The sequence below is a fragment of the Abramis brama genome, assembly GCF_963993115.1.
Source record: "Abramis brama genome assembly, chromosome: 10".
NCBI classification, from domain to species: Eukaryota; Metazoa; Chordata; class Actinopteri; order Cypriniformes; family Leuciscidae; genus Abramis; species Abramis brama.
The window spans coordinates 28,756,219-28,771,976 of NC_139972.1; the positions used below are offsets into that span (position 1 = coordinate 28,756,219).

General features: G+C 36.5%; 2 protein-coding genes across 6 annotated transcripts; both read right to left on the bottom strand.

Annotated features, from left to right (window-relative positions):
- Positions 1 to 114: 114 nt before the first annotated feature.
- Positions 115 to 2,715, bottom strand: LOC311090701 (chymotrypsin-like protease CTRL-1). Its single transcript, XM_084126163.1, has 7 exons — positions 2,359 to 2,715; positions 2,097 to 2,245; positions 1,849 to 1,928; positions 1,501 to 1,582; positions 950 to 1,133; positions 695 to 825; positions 115 to 575 (listed from the first exon to the last, which is right to left on the bottom strand). The coding sequence occupies exons 1-7, from the start codon at positions 2,402 to 2,404 to the stop codon at positions 414 to 416; spliced, it is 834 nt and encodes a 277-aa protein (XP_083982289.1). The 5' UTR covers positions 2,405 to 2,715; the 3' UTR covers positions 115 to 413.
- On the bottom strand, positions 2,638 to 15,626 carry hsc70 (heat shock cognate 70). Of its 5 annotated transcripts, none has more exons than XM_084126159.1 (9): positions 15,185 to 15,626; positions 13,163 to 13,372; positions 12,724 to 12,929; positions 11,666 to 11,818; positions 9,203 to 9,758; positions 8,916 to 9,118; positions 5,744 to 5,942; positions 5,391 to 5,623; positions 2,638 to 3,264 (listed from the first exon to the last, which is right to left on the bottom strand). In XM_084126159.1, exons 2-9 carry the CDS (start codon positions 13,365 to 13,367, stop codon positions 3,076 to 3,078), a joined length of 1,944 nt encoding a protein of 647 aa, XP_083982285.1. In that variant the 5' UTR covers positions 13,368 to 13,372; positions 15,185 to 15,626; the 3' UTR covers positions 2,638 to 3,075. The 5 variants fall into 5 exon arrangements, with proteins under 5 accessions (XP_083982285.1, XP_083982284.1, XP_083982286.1 ...); XM_084126158.1 differs by having other exon boundaries at positions 13,163 to 13,368; positions 15,185 to 15,590; XM_084126160.1 differs by having other exon boundaries at positions 15,190 to 15,585.
- Positions 15,627 to 15,758: the final 132 nt, after the last annotated feature.

Genomic DNA, 15,758 nt, shown 5'->3' on the forward strand with positions numbered 1-15,758 from the left:
TTATTATTAAAAGTTTAAGTTTAAAAATTAAAGTTTTATTTTTAAAAAACAAGCACTAATGCTTATTTTTGTTCAAGATTTGATCATTGCATTTTAACAAATACTCAAAGCATACCATAATTAATTTCATATTTATTGAGTAACAAGTGTAATACAATTAGTTAATTACAATTAGATGAAAACAGATACATTGTGGTTACATAAGTAGTGTTTTTAATAATTGAATTGCCATATGAGGTATTTTCAGTATTCAAAACAATAGCATCATAAAACAGTGTTTTGATAACTGGAAACCTTGACTAATGGCTGAATGTTCAGACACATGAGAACCATAAACCATGAACAACAAGAGATAAAATGTAGTGATGATAGACTTATGTGTCCTCTGGAGGGTAAATACTCTTGCTGGTGCTCTAGTTGAATTGAACAATTCCATCAATCCATTTGCGAAAATAAGAGACACGGGTGTAAACTATTGGAACGTCAACATTGCAGTCTGTTTTGCCCCAGGAGACGATGCCCACCTGATACCAAACACCTGAACTCTCATACATCAGAGGACCACCAGAATCACCCTGTAGTTGACAGACAGACATCAGTGATTAACATTGTGACAATGTTAACATTATTTGTTTTTCAAATATTGAAATGGATAGTTTGTGTATAATATGTTTGTAAATCTATCTTCATATACCTGGCAAGATGAGGCTCCAGAGGCTCCAGCACAGATCATGGCATCAGTGATTTTGTTCTGACCAAATACTTGCCTACACTGAGCCTGACTCACTATCGGCAAGGTCGCCTGCTGCAAGAACCGAGGAGTAACTATAAGCAAAAGAATAATGTGAGACAGTAAGTGTATGAATGTTTGAGCAAGGATCAACTGCTGTTATTTTATTTATTTACTACACAATTGAAAATGTACAGGTGAGAAGAATTGCGGACTTACTCTCGGTTCTGGTTTTGCCCCAGCCAGTGGTGACACAAAGAGTCCCAGGGAGGATGTTGGTGGAGGAGCTAGGCAGACATATAGGAGAGACACGGGCCGTCATCTGTGCTGGACTGGACAATTTCAGCAGTGTAACATCATTGTTAAATTTGGTCTGTTTGTTGAAATTGGGATGGGTGATGACCTATAAGTGTAATGTAGCAAGTTTTTAAGAAATTAATACATACAGCAAGGACACATTCAATTGATCAGAAGTGACAGTAAAGACATTTATAATGCAAAAAAAGTATGTATTTCAAATAAATACTGCTCTTTTGAACTTTCTATTCATCAAATAATTCTGAAAAAAAAAAAAATCTGACTCTTAATCATGGTTAAGCAACACAAAACTCTTATATTAAACTGAAATAATATTCAACAATCTTATTGTTTTTACTACATTTTTTGATCATATAAATGCAGCCTTTAATATACTTTAACTTTGCAATGATAGTGCAATTTAAAGATTTAAAACATCTGTGTTAATGTAATAATCACATTAAAGATGATACCTTGGCAATTTTCTTGATCTGAATAAGTTCCTTATTGGAGCCACGGTCACTCTGTCCAAGGACAACATAATGATTTCCAGGCCTATAAAAGACAGCGGGAAAAGGAAAAGCAGGACAAGTTGAAAACTTTTTTTTTTTTTTTTATCAAAACCTAAATACCTGGATAGAATGATAGAATACATAATTGAATGATGGATTGAACGATAGATAGATAGATAGATAGATAGATAGATAGATAGATAGATAGATAGATAGATAGATAGATAGATAGACAGATAGACAGATAGATAGATAGATAGATAGATAGATAGATAGATAGATAGATAGATAGATACAATGAATACTTACTGAACTGAACAGTGGGCAGCAGTGAGGACCCAATAATTGTTGATCAGGGAACCACCACAGAAGTGCTCACCTCTGGAATTCTGGTTAAAATATAAAGAACTTCATGAGTACATGATTAAACAGAGAATGAAGCCCACGACCATTATGATATGATAATAAATTAGAAGTGGATCCATTAATAAAAACATTAAAAACATCTTGCTTTGGAAAATACTTAACGATTTTGTTTTTAAAACTTGTAACACTACCTGGATAGAGACCTGCCAGGGCCAAGGGTTTGCTTTCATTCCATTAATAACATGGATTACATTATTTCCCCCAACTACACTTGGAACATTATCCTCAATTTTACTCCTGGCAGCACTATCCCACGGCTGCAATTGAGGCACTCCACATCCTGTAAGCAAAGATCATTAAAAGACTAATAAGAAAAGTATCACTAAACATGTTATGTTTAGTTTTGTACAGTACAATGACATACATACATACATACATGACCTCAAAACTCACCTAGAGTGGAAGCCACCAAAGCAAACAAGCTAAAGATCCAGATCATGTTGTTGACAATTGCCTTGTGTCTTGCTGTTGTTTGCTATTAGTTCTCTCTCTGGATTTATATTCTCTCTAGCATCTGTTAAATTTCACAATTCATACAGGTGCTTTCATGCAGTTAGGAGGAGCTCAGGAATGTTTGTATCTGTCATATGAGGAAAAGATCAATAGTTGAGCCAACCAAACAAAAACAAAGGGATATTACGTTTCTGGAAAGCAAAAACATGAGACAAGATATTCAGGAAATAATATGCTTTATTTGTATTGAGTCATACAGAAAACGCTAAAACAAATGAATTGTAAAAGCAGATGTGTAAAAACCTCTCCCTGTGGAATAATTATGAATAATGACTATAACGACTAAATGAACAAGTTACAAGGCCTCACCTAGGCATTTTGTTGTAATTGTAGCATGACTAACCTTGTAAACACTGAATAATAGCTTACAGACAGAATAAAAGATTTCCAAACATGATGCCAACATAGGCTAATATGTTAAAGCTGTTTTGTAAGTGCCATATTGCTTTGGTCATAAGCTATAAGTTGGTCTTATGTGGCACATCAATGTAAGAAAACACTAGTTAACATGAAGCCTGTTTGAAATGCAGCAAGTTGACAACAATCTGATTTTGATTTGGTTTCTTATATGTGAGTCTGGATGTTCTGGTGTCAAGATTAGTCCACTTCCTCAATGGTAGGACCAGAGGAGGAACCACTTCCTGCCCCTCCAGGAAATCCCCCAGGCATTCCACCCGGCATTCCACCCGGCATGCCACCTGCGCCCTGATAGAGCTTGGTGATAATGGGGTTGCACACTTTTTCCAGCTCCTTCTGTTGGTGCTCGTACTCATCCTTTTCTGCAGTCTGCGGTACAAGACATAAGAAAAGTCTTGGAAGATGCTCTTTGTTCTGTGAGGTGACTCATTGCTTAATGCAGCATTTCCCAATACTGTTGCTAGAGGCACACCAACAGTTGGGTTCAATGGGGTTACAGGCACACCTTAAGAAAAAGTGCTTTACTACTCCCATAGTGTGTGATTGCAGAAAAAAAATACATATGTTTTTATTGAACATTGATGGAGCAACAGATTTTGTGTGAAAATAAATCATAAATGTATGAGGTGGTAAGGAGGGCCTTTTATCCCACACACAGGGTAAAAGGCTCACCAGCATGGGGTAAAAGGCACACAATATTGATACAAATACTTAATATATTTAGAATAATATCAAAGTTAATACTTGTTCAAAATAATACTTGTAGTTAATACTTGTATTTTCTGTTTATTTTGATAATTAATGAAATAATGTATTTTGTTCAATAAATATACGGTCATTATGTTCATTTTAAAAATACAGAAACAAAATTATTTTAAAAAGTTAAGATTCTATAGGCATTGAATGAGATCCCCTAATAATTTAATATACCTTGACAGTAGTAATAATTAATATGATATTTTATGATATTAAATGATTCATATATTTTCAAATATGATGGTTTCATTATAAATATGGTGATTATCTCTTAATGTCTTACATTAACATATGATGTTATCTATCTAAATATAATCATGTCATGTCAACTAATGGAAAAGTCAGTCGGCAGTTTATTGTCATGTTAATTGTTTAGCCAATCGTGGGGTGCCTTTTAGCCTAAATACCATACTTTTGCATATTCTTCCAGTATTGAAAAACTTGCTTTAATTACCTTGAAGAAAATTAAAAAACATTAATAATACAGTTGTTTCAAAATATAGTCAATAATGTTATTGATTTGTCATTTACTACATAAACCAACAACATTTTAAAAAACATTAAATATTAGATCAAAGTAGCGGCGAAACAACTTTGCGTTGCTGTCTGTGATTATGTTACTTAAGGATCAGCCAAATTTCCTTGTGCATCGTCAAATGTGGTTGTTAAGAAAAGTGCTGAGGTTCATTTTTGTGCCATCTAGAAGTGTAAAGTCAAATGTGCCTTTTCCCCCAGTGCACCTTTAGCCCCGTTGTACCCTTCATATGTTTTTTTTTTAACATTTCCTAATTAAACTCACTTGATTCAACTCATCAGCTCATTAGTAGAGACTCCAAGACTCCAAATAGATTGGTAAGATATTTGAGACATCCAAAATGTGTACTGTTGGTGTACCTTTAGGAACAAGGTTGGGAAACACTTGAAATAGTTGAACACACACACACACACACACACCCCAGAAAAATGGAATCCTGGTTTATCTCGTTTTTGTGTTTCACACTGCTTATAATTTACCCTGGATTTACAATTTACACTGTACATTCCTAAACACTGGGTTAACATTCTTATTTACATATTTACAAGTGGTGTCAATGAAGGCAGAACGTGACCTGTTTACATTAAGGCATTAGCATTTCGCAACCTCATATTATATATTGCTGACTTTACCATCAATGTTTTGTTTTTTTTTATGGACTTTTCGGACTAATAAGGTAAGAATAATGTGGTTTCTTTGTTACTTCAATTTACATGTTTTTCATCACCATTTTAATTTTTTCTCCTCAAACACCGAAACTACTGTTTATGGATATATGGAACAATGGATATAACAGTATTTATACAACAGTTTATACAAATGTTTCTATCATTGTCCAAAGCACATAAATATGAGGCTCATCATTGGGTATCTATTGCTAAGCATCGCCATAACATTTTAGCACCACAATGCAGAGCAGGGTTTCATAACCTGGGTAAACCCTGCTTCTAAATAATGATTTCTACCTGGGGTTAAAAGCGAGGTTTAGAACGATGATAACCCCACAATAATCAATCACAATGTAAAAGGTAATTTTTGGGGGGTGAAACACTCACACAAATGGATTTCACTTCCTCAAGGTGAGATATCAAATAAATATCCTTCAATTATATAATCATAACTGAAAGGGATAGCCTTAATCCTGTAAACAAGTGTGACCTGTAGATTGGCATGTAAGTTGTGCAGTTTCTAGGATGTTCCCTACCTGGTTCCTGTCCAGCCAGGCAATGACCTCATTGCATTTGTCAGTAATATTTTTTTTGTCCTCTGCACTGATCTTGTCCTGCAGCTTGTCATCCTCCACAGTGCTCTTCATGTTAAAGGCCAGGGACTCTAAAGTGTTCTTGGCGGTGACCTTCTCCTTCTGAGCTTCATCCTCTGCTTTGTATCGGTCAGCCTCTTGTACCATACGTTCAATGTCCTCCTTGCTCAAACGACCTGAAAGAAGCAGAAGAGAAACTAACGGTAAAAACTAAGACCAATTTTGAACTTCAGAGTTCTCTGGAATTAATGAGTATAAAGTCAACACTTTATTCAAGGTCAGAACAATTATTCTACCTTTGTCATTAGTAATCGTGATCTTGTTTTCTTTGCCAGTGCTTTTGTCCACTGCGGATACATTGAGAATGCCATTGGCATCAATGTCGAAGGTAACTTCAATCTGTGGCACACCACGAGGAGCGGGAGGGATGCCTGTCAACTCAAATTTTCCAAGAAGGTTGTTGTCCTTTGTCATGGCTCTCTCTCCTTCATATACCTAGGGGTTAGAAAATCAAAATGACTAAAACAGACTCTTATTGGTTACAAATGCCTCAATGGCTTTTGAAAGAACTGTTGAACTGTACCAACCCTTACGAAAAATAAGTTTATTCAAGTGTGCTATTAGTATACTTATTTTAAACTAAAAATAAAAAAGTATAATTTCAGTATACTTTTTATGGATATCTCAGGAATATACTTAAAATTGCACTTAAGTATACTTATACTGATACTTATACTGACAGAAAAGTCTAAGTATATTTGATACTTATACTTGTACTCAATCTTTTGATCGAGATTTTTGTGTAGGCTAAACCACTGGTAGTGTACATACGAATTTACTTCAAAACTACTTCACTCTTTCCCCGCCATTGACTGAATTTTCCCATGTAGGTATAGCTGCAGACCGGAGATCTCCAAAATGGGGCGTAAACTCCAAAAGGGGTTGGGGTCTTAATACACAAAGACTTGCACCATTGGCTCTGGCTTCAGCCAATTGTCATTGACTTAGATTTCAAAATAAAAATTCTTAAATCAAATATAATTTCTAGTTGATCTAATTGGATCTGATTTTAATCTATTGTATTGTTCTAAGCGATCGGGGCGTTTCGGGGCTAAAGATTTGCAGGGTAGAAGGGGGCTGGGGGGTTACAGACAATCTCAGCAATCTCTTTTCGTATTATCTTTTTTTTTTTTTTTTTTCCTTTTTTTTTATTGTGACAGGACAGTAGAGAGATGACAGGAAACTCGGTGGGAAAGCGACGGGGGATGGGATCGGGAAAGGTCAACGAGCCGGGACTCGAACTCGGGCCGCCCGAGTGCAAAGGCGCTACATGTCGTTGCACTGACCACAAGGCCATTGGCGCCAACGATCTTTTTAAATGCTTATCTTCTGAACTGCCATTTTCTTTAGCACACTATTCAGTGCAAATCCCGACATGCAGTCAATTTCATTGGTTAATGTTAGGGTGTAGGGTGGGTGTAGGGTAGGTTTAGGGGCTAGCATTTGTTGTAGCATTGTCTAGGAAATCAGCACTGTGATTGACATGACCAAATAAATCTTTAGACTTGGCTGCACTGGTCTAATCACACATACATGTCATGTGCCTGTCTGTCAATAGGAGGAAGCCCCCACCCCGATTTGGAGATCTCCAGGCTGCAGCTATACCCTTCTCAATTTTCCAGCTATCCATGTTTTCACTGTTATTCATTAGGGGGCGCTATTCCGCATCTGAAAATAGTACAGAATATCCAGATAAAAACACAAGTGAAGAAGCAAAAACAAGTTGTAAAAGATTGCTTACACGAATGTAAAATAATGCGGTCATAAAACATTAAACAGCATATAAGTTCAAAACTGTCTAACGTTACCGAATGAACCAAACGACACAGCAAGGGTTAACAACTGTGAAGCTTTTGGGGGTGTTGATGGACTCGATCTCCATCTGTGTTTTGATCATCGTTCAGAAACCGATCCGGACATGGTCTTTGACAAAAATGTGATTTTCTCAGCTTTTTGTTCAACATGAAACTTACCCACATTCAAGTGTTGATTAAAAAAAGTATGCATGAAGATAGAATAAAATGTTTTTAAAATGAGTTAAAGTGCAGTTAAAAGTATATTTCAAGTATAAAAAATGTACATCTAAATAGGAACATAGTAGTATACTTAAAGTGCAAAAATTATATATAAAAAGTAAACTATAAGTATGATGTTATGTTCACTTAAAGGGGTGGTACAATGCCCTTTTCACAAGATGTAAAATAAGTCTTTGATGTCCCCAGATTGTGTATGTGAAGTTTTAGCTCAAAATACCCCACAGATATTTTTATATAGCATGTTAAAGTTGTCACTTTTTGAGGGTGAGCAAAAACGCACTGTTTTTGTGTCTGTTCCTTTAAATGCAAATGAGCTGCTGCTTCCAGCACAGAGGCCGAAGCTACAATAGCTTGTGTCCTTTTACCTCACACAGGACTGGAAATTTCAAAAACCTTTAGCCTTTTATGTTCAAACCGAAGTCAGAAAGATGGAGAGACTCAAGAAGAAGTGACAACATGTAGACAACATTTCTGAATGGTTAGTTGGTGAATTTATGTAGCTTGTGTAGTTATCTTCTAGTCATTGATTAGCATATTCTGTCTTGATAATCTATAAATTGTAAATAATCTATAAATTTATGTAAATTTTAGGGTTAGTGATGTCACTAACCTGGTAGGAATGTTGTTTATTCCCTACCAGCCTTTTGTAGTCCTTAAAAAGCAATTTCTTTAAAAGAAAACATCTCCCTTTGCTTTGAACTTTGAGCATTGTAACTTGTTGTTAGATGTTGTTTATGCTCAAACAGCAACATTACACACTAAATAAAGTTAGAAAAGTGAAATCATATTCAACCACCCCTTTAAAGAAAATGTACAAGTATACTTGCAGTATAATACTAAACTAGTAGTTTACTGAGAGTATACTTCAGTGTACTTTCATAAGCTAAAAAAAAATAATAATTTTAAACTATCAGTATACCTATAAGTTGTGTAGGCTACTCAAAGTTTACTTCTGGTACACTTGAAGTATACTTAAAATTATACTTTTATACACTGAAGAGTGGGCCAATTTAGTCCCATGTAGAATTGAAACAGTACGCTAACAATTATATGTAATTAATTATATATTATTATATCTAGTACATTAATATTAGTATACTTATTACATAAAATGTGCTTAATAATAGTATACTTAATAAAATGAACTTGAAGTATACTTATATATTATATCCTTACATATTCTATTATTATTTTGTAAGAGAGACTTGGAAATGGATGTTCATGCTGATCCGACCTGGGATTTTTTAAAAGGGGAGGAAGACCAAGTATATATGGGTTGTTGTACCCATATATACTTGGTCTTCCTCCCCTTTTAAAAAATCCCAGGTCGGATCAGCATGAACATCCATTTCCAAGTCTCTCTTTGATTTACCTGGATCAGTACACCGGGCTGGTTGTCTGAGTAAGTGGTGAAGGTCTGGGTTTGCTTGGTGGGAATGGTGGTGTTCCTCTTAATTAACACAGTCATGACACCACCAGCCGTCTCAATGCCCAGAGAGAGAGGAGTGACATCCAACAGCAAAAGGTCTTGGACATTCTCGGATTTATCACCTGCTAAGATGGCTGCCTGGACAGCTAGGTGGGATTTGAGGAAAGATTAGTATGTCAAAAAGCAAAAGTGTTTAATAATTCATCTTAAGTGGAAATCAACCCTCTTACCAGCTCCATAAGCTACTGCTTCATCAGGATTGATGCTTTTGTTAAGATCCCGGCCGTTAAACAAGTCCTGAAGCAGTTTTTGGATCTTGGGAATGCGGGTGGAGCCACCAACCAGCACAATGTCATGGATCTGCGCCTTGTCCATCTTGGCATCCCGAAGAGACTTTTCCACCGGCTCCAGCGTACCACGGAACAGGTCGGCGTTGAGCTCCTCAAAACGTGCTCTGGTGATCGAAGTGTAGAAGTCGGAACCTTCGAACAGAGAGTCGATCTCAATGCTGGCTTGCGTGCTGGAGGAAAGGGTGCGCTTGGCGCGCTCACATGCTGTCCTCAGGCGTCGGACTGCACGTTTATTGCCGGTGATGTCTTTCTTGAACTTGCGCTTGAACTCGGCAATGAAGTGGTTGACCATTCGGTTGTCAAAATCCTCACCACCCAGATGGGTGTCACCTGCGGTAGACTTGACTTCAAAAATGCCATCCTCGATTGTTAGAATGGACACGTCAAATGTTCCACCACCCAAATCAAAGATGAGGACATTGCGCTCACCACCAACCTGTAGTGAATTGTGGCCATAAAGCAGTAGTTTAACCCTCCTAACTCTTTAATGTTACTGCACCCAACGTGCAAAGGTGAGATGCTGGACAACAAAAAAAGCCTACAAACAACTTCATCCAAACATCTTTACAACCAGTTAAGCATGTTTACTAGGGATGTGACGAGATCTCTTGCCTCCACTGTTGTTTTGTTGTTTTTATGAAAATAAAAAAAAACATTGTAAACTATTGTAAACGTCTGCTCTGCTCATCCAGCACGAGTTGCAGTTGCACACAGTGCAGCAGGAATCACAGTTCACTGATCGTGTGACGATAGCAGAGGATTCGTTGCGCAAAAGAGCCTAAGCGTCTGATAAATATCGTATCTTGTAGAATGTGCGCTCAGCACAGCACTTCCTATACACAGAGTACGTGAAAACGCGAGCTCCTCGATGCGTGCAAATTAGACTGCATACAATAGCCTGTCTCCCAATATCAAACCTATCTCTGGACTGTGTAGTTGTGGCTCTGGTCTCTGTTTTGGTCTCTCTTTGCACTTTTAATACTGAGAGAGTACTTTGATTACTTTGTTATTTATACTGTTTTTTTTTTATTATTTTATTTCTGTTCAATTTGTGGAAAGGAGTTGAATTAGGAGGTAACGCACAGCCTAAATCAGAAGTTCTGGAAGCTCATAATTCATGTAGCCTACAGTAAGGTATGAAGAGACTTGTGTTAAATCATACAGGAGAGAAGCCAGTCAGTTGTGTCTGAGGCAAAACATTTTACAGTGCTTGTATATTGTCTTTCAATGCATATGATAATTCATACTCGTAAAGTAGAACTGAAATGACATTCATTACAATATTATTACCAGTAGTTAAACATTTCAAAAGGCCAGTCATGCATTTTGTCATTGAGGATTTCTCAAAAATGTGAAATGTGTTCCGTGAACCAGGGGTCTCCAACACGTCGCTGGCGAGCTACCAGTAGCTCGTGGCCTGATTGGAGGTAGCTCGCCAAGGGGCCGGTCACATATCGCGTCTTTTGCGCGCTCAAGTTCGTTATTTCAAATAACTGAAGCGACGCGCTCATTTTTTCCAGGCGCAGCGAGATGAAAAAAAAATCTAAACTTTTCAGAATGCCGCAAACGCACCGCGGTCATGTGACAAGAACCAACCATTCAGCTTCACCCTTTCCGTAACAACATTGAAAGCTCAGCCAACATAAAGGATGGGGGTGCACCCAAACACTACGGGTGTTTTTCTCATCTCCGTAAATAAATCTAGTAGCAGAGCTACAGCAAGTGTTTTTCGGTGGTGGAAATCCATTAGCTATTAAAACTGTTTTTGTCCTTGTGGAGAGCGCAGGGCATGGTTGCATAGCAACGACAGACGCCACGGGAAAATCGGACCGAATTTTACTATTAATAATAAAAGATAAGCTAATGTGCTGAAATATGCGAGGTTTATCTTTTTATAAAACCATTTTTGTCAAAACTTTATTTGAACTTGTACATGTTAGTAGATAACATGTTGTAAGACCTTTAAAATCTGGCCATCATTTTTAATGTTATTATTTTAATGTTTATGTAAACAAAAAGTGCATATTGATGCTAATTTTATTTGTCATTTGCTGGTTTTTGACATAAAACTTGGTGAATTGATTTTATTGTGTTTGTGTAGTATTACTTTTTAAACAGGATTCTGTGATAAACGTGATCATTTTGGTCACTAAAATCATGAAATTAAATCAGTTTTAAAAAGTAGCTCTCAAATGAAAAAAGGTTGAAGACTCCTGCGCGTGTGAACCATATCTCGCATCTCGTCTCGTCTCGTGAGATAAGTGTCTCATCACACCCCTAATGTTTACCAAGTTATATATAAAGCCCTGAACTGGTAAAGTATAGCTCAGGATGTCTGTATACCTTTTTGTCCAATCCATATGCAATAGCAGCCGCTGTTGGTTCATTGATAATACGAAGGACATTAAGGCCGGCAATGGTTCCAGCATCCTTGGTGGCCTGGCGCTGAGAGTCATTAAAGTACGCAGGCACAGTAATAACCGCATTTGACACAGCCTGAAATAACAAGAAGATCAAAATCAAGTCCATGTCTTACTCAGAGATGTTTTATTTTTTGTGTAAAAGATTATGTTGGCTTTGATTCTGATAAACCCAGTGGCTTCTAGATATTAGTGTATATAAAAAGTGCTTAGTGACTTTTTTGTAGAGGAGAGATTTTTGTGATTAATAAGGAAAGAGTTTTTGCATTCATTATGATTACAGTTCACTTTGTTCAATATAAATTTGCTCATAAAGAAACAGTAGATGCTTTCAGGAATATTTCTGTGTTTTTAAGCAACACAGGTTCATAAAAAACAACCTTGCTGACACTAAGGATTGTGGCCAAGTTGACATCCTTCCTGGAACCAGTGTTATCTTCAAATATCTCTCAAAAGTCGAGGTACATTTCAAAATGTTTTAGAGATTTCTGAACATAAAACGCGTGCTGCGGAACCAGATATTAATCAGTGGTGAACGTCTCAAAACCATTCTAACTGTAGACGTCAAGATAAGATGCATAAAGCTGTGTTTGCAAAACTTTGCACAAATGCATGAGATATATTTTAGTCTTCACAACAGTACTTGGGTTTCTCTGTTTTGGTTTGGCACGTTCTATAAAAGTATGTGATAAATTAAAGGCTTTACGTCCATTATAAATTAGGCAGGATTCTTTTTACTTTGCATGTAGCAAGATTCAGGTAAAGACTTCAAATGTTGTACACACATTTTCTCATGAATTTAATGACAATTTGATCTTTAGAGCGATATGTTCTCTTTGCTTGGTCGTACATTTCCTGTATGCTTGAATGCACATTACATGTGAAGCAAAAGGGCCAGAAAGTGTCCTAAAATATGTAACAACCTAAATAGAAAAGATTTAAAAGCACCTAATTCCAATGCTTTTGCATAGTTCTATTCACCTTTCCCAGGTAAGCCTCAGAGATCTCCTTCATCTTAGTGAGGACCATAGAAGACACCTCTTCAGGGTAGAAGGTCTTCATCTCCCCTTTGTACTCCACTTCCACCTTGGGCTTGCTACCATCATTGATCACCTTAAAGGGCCAGTGCTTCATGTCAGACTGAACCACTGGGTCATCAAAGCGTCGACCAATCAGGCGCTTGGCATCTGTTGAACAAATAAGATGCATGCACAATGGCAACAAACAAGCATTACTTTAAAACTGCTGCTGGTTTCTGCTGGGTTAGAAATTACTGGATTACAGTATTAGCATTATAATAACTACATTGCCATCTGATGGAGAATAGTAACATATACAAGTGTCAATGTCAATCTTTCATTTTTTTTTTCTCATGTAAATCGCATCATGTTCTCGTAAATTCTGTTATGGGCTGCCTTACCGAACACTGTGTTGGTGGGGTTCATGGCAACTTGGTTCTTGGCTGCGTCTCCGATCAGTCTTTCAGTGTCTGTGAAAGCGACATAGCTGGGGGTCGTTCTGTTCCCCTGGTCATTGGCGATGATCTCCACCTTTCCATGCTGGAAGATTCCCACACAGGAGTAGGTGGTGCCCAAATCAATACCCACTGCTGGACCTTTTGACATCCTGTCTGGACCGGATGACCAATGGTAATTTTAGTCAAATATCTGAATAAAGTATTTTTAGAATAACAGGGAAGTAAAGTTTACTTTTTTGTATATGCAAGGTTATAAATGACAGCTAAAATGTGTTTATTAAAAAAATTATTAAAAAAATAATTCTGTCAAAAAAGAAATAAGACAATGCATATTGAACATGAGTAATCTGTTAATCATAAAAAAAACAAAAAAAAAAAAAACATTGGTCAATCTTTAAATATATAGAATATGTATAGACTGACTGTGGCATGTTTCTAGTTACATCCACATTATGCTGGCCTGTGCTGTCATCTGCTTTAGAAAGCTCTAGATTGCCTGCTTGGCTGCATGCCATGACCAATACTGTGTGGGTGTGTGTGTGTGTGTGTGTGTGTGTAACAGCATGCTGTGAATTTCTGTCACCTCATACTGCTTACTCAACAATTAATTGTAATTCATTTTAAAGATAGAATATTGTCTTATTTATCTTTAAACATTATAAAATGCAAAACCAAAAAGGCCTTAAAGAGGTTGGTATACAAGAGCGACTGGAGGTTTTGCTCCTGCTTAACTCTGCAGAGCAAATCAAATGAAGGATTTTAGGAACATCTTCTGAGACGAAGATATAGGCCTGACAAAGACGCAGACTGTTTCTTAAAGGAAAGCTGATGTCATGAGACAAGAGCACATTGAAAGTTAAGACACAAAGGGCCTAGTGCTGAAGGGGTCATGTGACCTACCATATCCACATGATTTGCTGCGCCTGCATGTGTGGCAGATATTTTTATTTTTTATGTAAATTTTAGTTTCAATTTTAGCCATTTCTGTGTGTGCTTTTGTCATTTTATATATATATATATATATATATATATATATATATATATATATATATATATATATATATATATATATATATAATTATTACTATTTTTATATATTATTTGTATTATACGTTTTATATATTTTAGTTTTTATATTTATTTACAGTAAATAATTATAGTGCTTTAAATTAAACTTAATTCAGTTTATTGCCTAGACAACATTTCTAATTTGTGTTTAGTTTAAGTTTATAAACTAAACATGATATGAATACATTGAGATTTTATTTTATTTCAGCTTTATTTATTTAATCGATAATAACCCTATCTACAGTACACACACATTTTTTAAAGACTAAAACTTATAATAATAATAATGATAATAATTGTACTTGATATAAATATACAAAATATTACAAATTAATTTTAATTTAAAATCTCCAGCATGCATGCATGCAAACTTACATACTTAAAAAAATGCATTCTAGGATGCACCTAATAAAGTTTTAATTACCATACTACATTTGTGTTACCATTTTTATTGCTTTACTATTTTTCCAAAACAAAAAAATGGTGTATGGTAGGTGTCCATTTCAACTGTGTATTCCATACATAAATGCCCTTCTTCTTCTAGCACAGGGGTTTTCAACTGTTTCCTGGAGCTTCCCCAGAATTAATATTTTGTGGATGACAAACTTCTACTCTTATCACAAAGTAAATAATAAGCTTGTTGTTTTTTCTTCTGGGAATTCTTTCTGGCATCTTTATATATTTTTTCACATGCTCAGTTTAATGTGGGAGTTGACAGATGGAAGCACAATCAGCTCAATTTGGTCTAGAACAACAAACAACTTTGTTTTAGCACTGTGTAAGAAAAAAAAAAAAAGGAAAATATGAATGCAGAACTGACAAACCGGTCCATATCTAAAACAGACCGAACAGAAAACCAAGCCAAACTGCTTGCAAAGCTTCAAAGAAAACTTTTACCTTACTGGAAAAGTTGTACTTGAGAGATAAAGAAGTGCAACGTGTGTCCGGTTCCCTTCAGCACGGGGTCCGCCCTCGGCCAAAGCTCTGCTATAGCGTGTTCCTGGTGCCTTTTGCACTCCTGCACTGCTGGACTCAGAGGCAGAAGCCCTGGACTCTTCTGGTATAAAGGGATTCCAGCTTGCAGTCACCTGACCCACAGGCAGAGAAAGTTCCAGGCTGCAGTTCTCATGTGCCAAACGCCTGCCATTCAGAGCAAGCACAGTGAGGTAACAACCAACCAAGGCAGTGCAACACCGAAGACACTGGTTTCCATTCATGGGGACATTCAGTCTTCATCAAGTATGACACAAACTCAATAAGTGCAGTGTCCTCATCTTTTTTATTTAGCAGATTTAAGCACTTTGAGATCTTTTCGTGGTGCTTTTTTGCCTCAAATGCCCAGTTGTGCTGTAGCATGCGAGATAAACACATGCTCTTACAAGATAAGTTCATCAGACAGTGTCAACCGAAACACTCACGAATAAGACTTTCTTGTAGGGATACGTCTGCTAAAAACAAAGTTAATCCAAAA